The sequence below is a fragment of the Chelmon rostratus genome, chromosome 21 (assembly GCF_017976325.1).
Source record: "Chelmon rostratus isolate fCheRos1 chromosome 21, fCheRos1.pri, whole genome shotgun sequence".
In the NCBI taxonomy this organism is placed as follows: domain Eukaryota; kingdom Metazoa; phylum Chordata; class Actinopteri; order Chaetodontiformes; family Chaetodontidae; genus Chelmon; species Chelmon rostratus.
In genome coordinates, this window is record NC_055678.1 from 1,611,950 (window position 1) to 1,622,961 (window position 11,012).

The window sequence follows — 11,012 nt, forward strand, 5'->3', positions numbered from 1 at the left end:
CAAGGCCTACCTTATGCATATTATGTCAAGAGAGCTCTAAGGGTTATGTCGCCGTGGCCCAAAGTGTACTCATAAAGGACATTTTCTCTGAGATGTATAAAAACACATAAGGATACCTATTTCACAGTAGCCTGAAATGCTGGTGCATAAATAAAGATACCTTCCTGACAAACTGCTGTGTTGTCAATTAAACAAAATGTGTTTATATACAACCATAATAACTATGCAGTTTACTCAATGTTGACACACTTCATATATCTAATGTGCATAAACTTATTTTCTGTTTGCATTTCAGACAGTACAGGCTGGTCGCCTATCGCATCATAATGGAATGGGCTCTGAAAGGACAGACGCTTGGTCCTGGCAACAGAAGAGTTCTTCCCTCCTGCGTGGTGGCGCTAATAAGAAGAACATATCCATCACCAAGTGGACAATATGCTGGTTTCAAAGAGTCAAATGATGCACTGCAATTGTTTTAGAATTTTAAAAATCAAAAGCTTTACTGTGAATTTCTTTTTGACGTGCAATTTTCTAAAAATACAAAACAAATGTAAAGACACAAATGTAAATAAACAATGTAAATAAACACACTTCTATGACAATATATGTATATACAGTCTCAGTCATCTTTCTCAGTGGCAGGTGTCTCATGAAAGCGTGATTTGTGTGCTGAAACCAATTCAGCCTTGTTTGGCTTTGGTGTTGGGGCAATGTTGGCTGGTATGATGACTGGAGGATGTATGTGGAAAGCTGGGTCTCCGAGCTTCACATTGGTGTCAAGCCGTCGTTGGATGACCTTCTCCACCAAATCTTTCGGGAACTCCTGTGTTGTTGGCTCATACAGTCTTCTTGCAACCCACTGATTTGACTGCCGTGAATGGAAGACATTATATCTCTCTTGTCCTAGGAAAAAGGAAATGGGGGGGGACACACAAGATAGGATGGTGTATGATCATTATATATGAAACTCAATATGGTAATGTGTGTCCTGTGATGCTGTGCGAATGCTATTTATGAGCTTACAAATAGGTATCTCTAAAATAGAAAGGCAAACTAAGATGTAATTCATTTGTATAACATTTTTTACATTTCCTGGGAAAAAAAAACAGTTATATAGAGTTTTCAAAATGGTCTTGGTCTACTTTTTACTCAGATAAGTAATCAAGAAACATTATCTGTTAGCAGGCAATGTCTAGCAGCTAGACTACAGTCTGATTTCAGAAAGTGCCTGCTTCGAGTTCTCATGTCATTTTTTTGGACGGATTTCCAAATTACACGGGCAGGGTGCATCATTTGTCCCAATGTCAGAAATTCTTCTAGTAGCCTACCAAATTTTAAAATGTGACAATCTGAAAATAAAATCTGTGGAATTTTTAGCTCAAACATATGCTGGGTGCTGCCGTTATTTCTCCAGTCTAGAATCTGACAAGGGTAGCTTTATCTTCATTATGCTAGCCAACGCCGTCATGGACTTCTCGTACACGCATAGAAACCATGCACATTCCACGTAGTAATTAGTTTCTGACCATTGTACTAACAGTGTAGCCAACATATTATGTATGTGAAACATCATTGGTGACATGACACCGATAGATGAATATGTTTCACTCACTGAGATAGAATATATCTCAGTGCTTGCACTCGCATAGCCCGCGGTGCATCACCAGAAGACTATACACGGATGCTATAGAAAATATGTGGTACAATTTTGTTTACCTGGGGTGCAGGTACAGCAGTGCTCTTCAAAATACGTCTCTTTGTCTGTCCTTCTGGAAGATAGTCGTCCTCGCTGAAGTGGTCACTGCACACGCGAAGCTTTCTCATCTTCGGTAGTTGGGTGAGCTCCACGTTCAAGCCCAGAGAAAGTAGCCAAAGTCTCCTCAAAGCTACATTCGTCAAAGGGAATCGGTGGAATGTTTGAGGAGACCCACTCTCATCTTTGTTGGTACAGCCTGGATAGGCACAAGTGCGCACCATGTCTCTATCTCGTTTTTCCAAATAAAGAATAGCCGGTGGACTTCTTCTCTCTCTCCTTCTCCTAGCTCTAAAACTAGCTCGTTTGCGTTGCGTCGTCTGCACTCTGTAAACACCATCGAACACTGACGAGAGATCAGTTGGCTCGCACACAACGGTTAGCACTGACAGCGCGCATTGATCGCAATTGGGATAAAGTTAGACCCAAACGATTACGAGGTGTGACGTTTTGTGGTTGACGTCTTTTGTTATGCAAATAAATCACTGATTCGAATGAGTGCTGTTTTGAGAGGAAAAACGTGTGCCTTATCTGGCCCTAGGAAACCTACCGGAACTACTTTCGCACTGACCACAACTGGCCAGATCTCGGCTCAGAGGACACTTTGGGGGCGAAGTCAGTGTGAGAGCACGAGACTGTAGATGTTGATGCCATACAGATTAATGTGTAAAATGCCGAACTATCCCTTTAAGCCTGCAGCGAGGAGTTCATATCAGGCCATCTCGAGGAGGAAGGAGCAGAAAGAGGAGATGGAGGACGAGAAAACGTGAGATGGAAGAAGAACGGGGTGACCTCCAATTAGCCTGCTGCAAGGAGGTCGGCGGAAAGAAGTGAAAATGAGTCGAGCGTGGAGACGACGGGTGAGGAGGTGACGGTATCTCGTTAGCCTGCAGCTAAGAGGTGAAAGTACGGCCGCTGACGGGAAAGAGGAGGTCATGTGACTGCCTGTCACACAAGCTGCACTCTTCCTGCTTTTTTTTATTCCAGGTTTGCTGAAGCTCAGTCGCTCCTGCGCTGCCAGTCTGTTGTTTGAGGGGAAAAGTGAACATGTGAACAGCAAAATGATCCATTATTCCCTAAAACAGAGCAAAAATTCAGTCCAAAAACTGAAGGCGGTTTGTGTATCAGAGCTTTGTTTTTTCCTCTTTCCTCTCCTATTAATCATCTCACGACCCCTCAGAGTTATCTGGTGACCCTATGGAGGGACCTGACCCCTTGGCTTGGAACCACTGGACTAAACTAGCTAGCTGTATATGAAGCAGTTCAAACTGGCTCCAGCGGTGAACTGCTGCTCATTGACGCATCACTGTTAACTTGAATGTATAATATCAGTCACAGGGATGAAACGAGTACTCACACTTGAATACTTTAAGTGCATTTTGTTGTTTGTGTACTTTTACTTCAGTAGGCTTTCTCATGCAGGACTTTGCATTACTGTATTGTACTTTTTCTGAGTTCTTCCAGCCCGGGTTCAGTGTATGACTGTTGTCATTAGACATCACCACCGGTTGTATTATGAAGGGTAAAAACAGAAAAGAGCAGGTGTGGAGGTGAAAACAACCTCTCGACCAAAAGTCAGGAGGAAGAGGAAGAGGAGGAGGAGAGAACAAGTGAAATGATGAGTGACAAATGGAGCAGGGCAAGGCGGTGACACTATCAGGTTAGCTCTCTGAGGCGGGATGAAGAGTGACAGTGAAACGGGGTAAACTGGGCCAACGGCGGAGCAGCAGAAAGGGGGAGAAACATGGAGAAGCTGTCAGCGCGGAGATGAGTCACCGTTAGAAGGTCATCGCTATCAGACACGAGAGAGGAGGAAGAGCGTGATGGATGGAGCCGGACGAGGAGGTGAAGAGCAGGAGAGGAGAGGAACACGGAGGAGTAGGCGACGCTGTCGGGTTGATTCGCCGCTCAAAGTGAAATGAGAAAAATGAAGTGTGATTTTGAGGGAGTGGAGAGGTGATCAGGTTAGCGCTGAGGTGAGGAGATGTGACAGCGAGAGGAGGAGGAGGAGGACGAGAAGCTAATGCAGGAGAAAAATGGAAGATGTGACAGTGTTGTTGACAGACTAAGTGAAAACATTTGGACCAAAAAACAGCCAACTGCAGCCCGAAACAGTAAAATCTGCTGGCAGCAGAAGAAGAACTGACTCCACGCTCGATGTGTTACCGGTGAGATCTGATCTGTCCGTCCCTTTCAGCCACTGCCCACACTTCAGTCAAATCCTTCAGAACTGGATCAAACCAGAAAGTGATTCATCTGATTGGTCTCTTCCAGCTCCTGCTCTCCAAGCAGCAGCTTCATCCAATGGGAACTCTTCCTCTCACTCCTCCTCTGATATACAGTTCACCTCCTGAGGAGTCAGAGGAGGGCTTTTTCCTCATCTCGTCCTCTTTGCTCAGTATTCAGTCTGAAAGGGCACCATCGGAGCTGCGTCGGCGTGGGCGTGTTGCTTCAGGTACTGGCGAGAACATGATATTCAATCAGTGAGTTCAGATACATCCTGAGTCTGAACCTTAAATATTCCTCTATAACAGGAAATGTTTAGAACTAATTAAGCCACAATCAAAGTACTCGTTGGGAAACGTTGTTGTGTGCAGCATCATTTATTAAAACCTCTGTTGCTAAACTGTGATTGATGTACAGAAATCTATGACATCACCCTGTTCCCGCCCATTTCCAGCTAGTGTGAAAATACAGATCAGATGAGAGGACTGAGAGGGGGAGGAGCTTTCTAACGGATCACATGAAGATAACAGCATTAAGTGTAGAGAGGTGAAAGTCAGGGGGAGGGAAGGGGGAGGAGGTGACAGGAGGAAGAGGAAAGCCTCGTTAGTTTTTGACAGGAAAGGCTTTCAGACCAAATGAGCGAAGAATTCTGTGGGTCGGCGTATAAGCCAAAGTTAAACTCAACAGTATTTGAAATCCATTTAATCGTTGTTTGGCAGTTGATTGGTCTTGTTGCTTTAGGTGGACCCAATTAGCCCCCAGAGCCCAGCAGAGAGTGATTAGAAATTCAAAGGATTTCTGGTAAATTGGTTGACTCCTGCAGCAGTTGGCAGGTCACCAACCAAAGATCCTACGACAATTTACTGTGTGCTACCTGGCCGGCAGAATGTGTCAGGCAGCTTGTTAATGAAATTCATTTGGCAGGTCACCAACCATCCAGCTCTGGTTTTACAGAAGGTAAAATGGGGACGATGCCTTGAGGGTACAATGTGTAACCGCTAACTGCTGATCACTATACTCTTTGCTGTAGCTATCTTTGGCTAGAGCTACTAGCTCCTGTTAGCTCGTCAGCTGTTAGCCATCCAGCTAGTCAGCTGACTGGGTTCCACGACTGAGGGCTGGATCAGGATGGAGTACAGCCTCCGAGGCCAAAGGAGGACAGCTAGATGGCAGGGAATACAGCTCTGAGGTGCTCTGACCAGACCTCTGACTCCGGGGACGATATAAACAGCAGAGACAGGAGAGCCGTGAACTGGAAAAGCTACGAGAGGAAGGTTGGTCATCGCCAGTGTGGAAAAACAGCATCTAGAGCTGGAAAATCTTCACTCAGAGAACCAAACTGGAGTTGGTTATTGTTGTAGTAGTTTATTTTGATTCTGCTGAGTTTGATTGATGTGTGTTTTACAAAGAGTTAACTTAGAAGGTTGTTAAGGTTGTATTCGCCAATGAGACAGCTAGCTAAAGGGCTAGCTGGTTAGCATACCTCGGGTGTAAAACAGCGCTACATTTGATGAAATGGAAGTGTATCTGTTCTGTGACACAAAGTGAGTCAGATTGGTGCTGGAAGGTGAATTATTTCTTCATACTGTAAATATGACATGAGTCATATTGGATGTTCTGATCTGGGTTTTTGACCCTGATCCCAATTCTGGTTTGTTAATACTGGATATCTGCTGATACTGAGTCCAATCTGATACATACATGTTTCAAATATGTATGTGACCCATTGACAGAGCAGCTGTAGGTCCTGATTCAAAACCATGCAGTTTTTAGTGTTAATTATTGATCTGATGTGAAAGTGAGATTCACTGGAGAATGTGAAGCGTTCAATAGAGAAGACGTCTCAGTGAACAGTCAGTCCCATAGCTGTACCGTACAGAGGGGGTATGGAGCAGAGCTTCCTCCCTCACACACAATCTTTGCTTGATCACAGAAACCAAAAGGATCGGAATTTGATTGGCTTGATTTTAGCCAATACCGGCCCTTTTAAATATGCCCGGATCAGCCCCGATATTGATATTCAGCTCTGGACATTTCTAATCAACGTGCAGGTTTCAGTAATTAGGTAAAGAATAATGACCTCTGCTGGACGAGTTGATGGGCCCCAACAATCATGAAACTCTCTGAATATTATTTGCTGTAACATTATTTAATCTGGATGTAAATCTGCTGTCTCATACATACTCACACACACACACATGTTACATGTGACAAGCACGAAAATGCAGTGTTCAATACAGACTCAGTTATATGCAAGTCGCACAGTAGGTGTGAAGAATTTATTTACATGCGTATGAAAAGAAATGCATATATTGACACCCACACAAACAAAAAAATATGGACATAAAAACAAAACTTATTTATGTGCCAACACACACACACACGCTCACACATTTAGCTGCTGTTTGTGTGTATTTTTGCACATGTTAACACAATGAAACACAAGAGCCTCCAAATATAATGAAATTCATTTCCAGCCCGAAAATGCAGATTTGGGGCAGAAAAGGAGAAGAAAAGCTGAACTCAGTTTGTTAACAGAGTCCTGATACCTCAGTCATCATGTTTCAGCCTGGAGAGAACAAACCCTGCAGCTTCCTTCTCAGTGTTGTACCCGTCCAAGTACTCTTTCAGGCAGCCAGTACGGGGCCCACGGCCACTTGAAAAGGACTTTTTCCTCATTTTTCACACATGATGCGTTTATGTGAATCAGGCTGCTGCAGAACAATAAAGTTTATCAGAAGAAGACGGTCTCTGAAAGTGTCTGAGGTTCATCCTGTTTGAGTCGAGTTGCGCTGTTTTTATTTTCATCTGCAGAATCTTTTATCTTACAGCATTTTTAATGAAGGAAGAAAAAAAACATGTGATTTTTCTTTTTTGTGTGGATCCCAGAAGACCAAGGGAACCGCCAGCACCTTTAAAGCCAGTATGGATTTTAATTTAAAACTAATTTTCAGGCTTTTATTCTACTGGAGTTTAATATGAAACACAAGACTGACACGAAAAACTATTTTAACTGTCCCAAAATTAAAATGTGGTTTCTGTGCTTTATATTAACTATAGATATCAATTGAATTATCAACATTTAAAGTATTTTTACCTTCGAACTGTACTCAGCTGAAGTACTTTTACTTACTTTAACATTTATTTACTGGAAATGTGTTGTGTTGTCACGTTAAACTGCACCGAAACTCTGAGTCCTGCTGTGTCTTTACCTACATTAGCTGTTGGCTTTGTTAGCTCCGTTAGCTTTTAGTGCCATTTAGTGCATAACGAGCCCCCCCCCGGCAGGGATCTGTTGCTCACACTGTAGTATCATCAGGAGAGGAGTGTGCGTTTGCTGAATTTACTGCATCCTTTCAGCTGCGAGCCGATGAGAGTAACTAGTAGCAGCATAAGAAGTCTACTGTTGTTGTGATAGTTAAACATACATACATACAGATTGTACATACGTCCAAGAATCCTTCTCATCCCAGGGAAGATCTCTGTTCATCACAAACACGTCCCAGTGACGACGGGACGCCGTTAGTCTGGAGCACGAGGCTTTTCTAAGGTGTTCTTTACAGTCGTGTGTTTGATGTGCAGTGAAGGTCCCAAGTGTTTAAATCAGCTGATTACTGCTGACAGAGAACAGGAGTCGACTGTTCTCTTCGTGGGAGCAGCTGACAGCGTTTTTACTCTCAGTAACAGTCTGTTGAAGAGACGAAATCTGACATGTGGCTCGTTCTCCTCAGGAATGCACCACCTTCGTACACCTCCACTGTTATTCTCCACCTGTCTTTGTTCAGTGTGTGAATGCGCACACACCTTCTCCCTCATCCCTTTAATTGTTTGTCAGACTGCGTCCCAATTCAATTCAGTTTTTATTTTTTGTGCAGCGTGCTCTCTCTCCTCACTCCCTCCCTCCTTTCCTTCCACCTTCTCCTGCCTCATTCTTCTCCTCCCAGCAAATATTGATCCGCCAAATTACTTCTCAAGGTCGTCAGCGTCTCCGTGGCAACTGGCACGCGTCACGATAAGCCCCCGCAGCCGTCGGCACTCGTGAAGTCGGCTCACGTCATTGGCTGACGGCTCCCGGGGTAAACGCCAACCCCTTTCCCATCAGAGCAAATGTCAGGTGTCATGGAGCAAGGTAGCGCCACAGGTGGGGGCACCTTAACGCCTCCTGGGGGCTCAGAAGGTTATGACATCTGCCACAGGGGGGCAGTGGTGGCTTTGGTTGTTAAGTCTTAAACTGAGCAGTTCAGTCCCTCCTCGAGAAATCTGTAACTTCTGCAGGAGAACACGTCTGGAGCCAGACCGGAACCCAAAGCATTGTACTGTGCCGTAGTGGTGGTGTGGGGTCAGCCACCGCCCCAGTAGAGTCCACTGTTCCCTCCCACCCTGCAGAATTCATTAGAAATAACAGGAGGCATGCACTGCATGAATAAATAAAATATATACTACTGTTTACTTTCAGTGTGAGGGCCATCTGGGGTTATTTTTACAGTTCTTTTTATTGGTCTACTGCCTGTTCTGGCCCCTTCAGAACACACACACCCTGTATTTTAAGGTTTTTGGCTAACTTGAAGGATTTTACCCCCCCCATTCTTCTTTTTATTGGAAGCCTGTCTGAGAAGCCTCTTGGGAAGCCGGAGCCTGTGAGCTCCATGTAAGAGTGAACAGTAAATAGTTTGCATGTCCACCATGAAGTCAGTCGCTCAGTGAAATGGTTTAAATAGTTCCATAATCTCACTTCAGAGCTGTGGTGGTTTATTTTAGGCATCACTGGGCAAAAAAATCCCATAATAAGCTTTCAGCTATTCTTCAGGTGGTCTAGGAGTCTGCACCTCTTAGAATATAACCTCTGATGGGAGACTCTGGCCAATCACAGGTCAGTTCAGACAGAGGGTGTTCCTATTGGCTATTCTGGAAATGCAGATGTGCTTGCATGTCCCTTCAGGTGGTGAAAGCATCGCCTCACGTAGCCAGACCTCTGTCCACACTTCTTTTATCCCGGTGTCAGTGCCGGGCAGAGAGAAAGTCTGATTTGATGGTGGAAAATCCTGCAACTTCTGAGGAATTTCCCCCCAAAAAAAGCAGAGCTTCAGGCTCATAATGTTTGACGCCAGTCGTTCAGTCGCTGCATCTTTAGTTAATCCCATTCTAGTGGACTCACAACTGTTTTAGTGGTAATAAACCGTTGAAAACGATTCCTAAGCGTCACCTTTCAGCCTTTTCAGTCTTCTGTGTAAAGGTCTGTGGCACCACCTGTTTCTCTACTTGCACCCAACTTTGTAACTTCATGGATCAGTGTGGTTTTTTTCTTGGTAGCAGTGTTTGCATACACACACACACACACACACACACACACACACACACACACACAGAGGGTAAGAGGCTCATTATTCGGTTCACCATGCTCACCGTCACTGCTCCCCCTCCTCCCCTTTAAGCCCGGCCATTATCCTCGTTGATATATCACCTTTTCACTTGCAAATGACTGACACCATTGAATCCAGGCACTCACACTCTGAAAGTGGCACTTTTTTCCTCCAAGAATAGAACCCATAATAAGTCTCAGTGTGGTCAAGGACAATAGACGGCCTTTTATCACAGTAATGACCGCCGCTGCTGCAGAGGGCCAATTTCTGTGAACCCTTACACGAGTGTCTGACCATTGTGGTGGATCTTATAGAAACCACGTTATATTTATGGTGAATTACACAAACGAGCCGAGCAGAAAAGATGTTTGACTTCCATGTAGGATGGAAAAGTTTTATGAAAATCGGTTTTAAATTACTGCATTTTTATTTTGTCTTTTCTCTTTGCTGTTCATGAAAAGGCCAATAGAGCTTCATCATTCTGTACATTAACAATTTAGGTGATAGTTTATCAGCTCACAAGCAGCTCAGCAGTTCTCAAGTATAAATGACCCATCAATGTCCCGGTTAAACTGTGAAGGCCATGTCAATGACGATGTCACTGTCGTCTGTAAAGGTCAGACTCGTGACCTCCAGGATTGCTTGGTCCATTACTGTTTACATTATACATAAATACCATAGTTCTTCCTCATCAGTACTTCAAAGTTCATTTTTTATGCTTGTGATTCAGTTTTATATACCGCCGGCTCCACGACAGGCTCGTCTTCAGTCGGCCATTAAAGCTTTAAATGTCCCTCTGATTGCTCCTGTTGGGTCACACAGATTCAGGTCCTTCCAGATTCACTTTCAACATTTGACTCTAAGCTCGTCTATAGATTTCAGCGATGTCTTCTTCCAACCATGAAACTCAACCGTCATTTCTGTCCTCGACTCTGGAGATGTTCTGTATTTGTCCAGCTGCCCCACCAACACTTCGGCCACTAAAGCCTGTGTGTCACAGTGCATTACGCTTTATTCTGAAAGTATTAATAGGTTCTAGAAAGGAGAGGTTAGATGTGCAGTTTGTTCAAGAGGGGGAGAAAAATAGAGCTGCTAAGTCAGGGAGAAAGCAGGTAGGTGGCTGCCTGGTAGGGGCTGATGATTGGCAAATGCAGGTCGACTTGGGAGGAAAGCTAGTTGTGCCCCAGGAAATAGTTTATAGTAATCTGAGGCCGGACATTGTCTTATGGTCCATGAGTAAAAAGACTGTGTATTTTATTGAGTTAACAGTCCCTTGGGAAAATTCAGTGGAGGCAGCTTATGAAAGGAAGAAGACTAAGTATGCAGATTTAAAGACAGAATCTGAGCAGAGGGGATGGAAGACCAGGGTCTGTCCGGTTGAAGTGGGGTGTAGAGGTTTTGTTGCAGGGTCAGCTGTTTCACTGTTGAGGGAGCTGGGAGTGCATGGGCAAAATTTAAGGAAGACAGTGAGGGAGATGTCAGATGAGGCTGCTAGGTCTAGTCAGTGGATATGGATCAGGAGAAATAATAGTAGTTGGGGGGTGAAATAGGGACGGTGAGGGGGGGGGGGGGGGCTGCTTTCCCCGCCCCATCTTCTCGCTCTGCCAATAGGAAGAGAACCAGGAAGTTTAGATAAGGTGGGGGTGTGGCCAGCTAGAGTCTCTCTTTGGGAC

General features: G+C 44.4%; 1 protein-coding gene across 1 annotated transcript; it reads right to left on the minus strand.

Moving 5' to 3' along the window:
- Window positions 1-587: 587 nt before the first annotated feature.
- On the minus strand, window positions 588-2,262 carry LOC121625206 (THAP domain-containing protein 1-like). The gene is made up of 2 exons (XM_041963281.1): window positions 1,717-2,262; window positions 588-903 (listed from the first exon to the last, which is right to left on the minus strand). The coding sequence occupies exons 1-2, from the start codon at window positions 1,975-1,977 to the stop codon at window positions 766-768; spliced, it is 399 nt and encodes a 132-aa protein (XP_041819215.1). The 5' UTR covers window positions 1,978-2,262; the 3' UTR covers window positions 588-765.
- Window positions 2,263-11,012: the final 8,750 nt, after the last annotated feature.

What these genes read in the sequence shown, in the direction of transcription:
- LOC121625206 (XM_041963281.1), bottom strand. Translation starts at nt 1,977, where the DNA reads ATGGTGCGCACTTGTGCCTATCCAGGCTGTACCAACAAAGATGAGAGT. An exon ending in CTGCTGTACCTGCACCCCAG is followed by an intron (nt 904 to 1,716) that starts GTAAACAAAATT and finishes CCTTTTTCCTAG; the next exon opens with GACAAGAGAGATATAATGTC.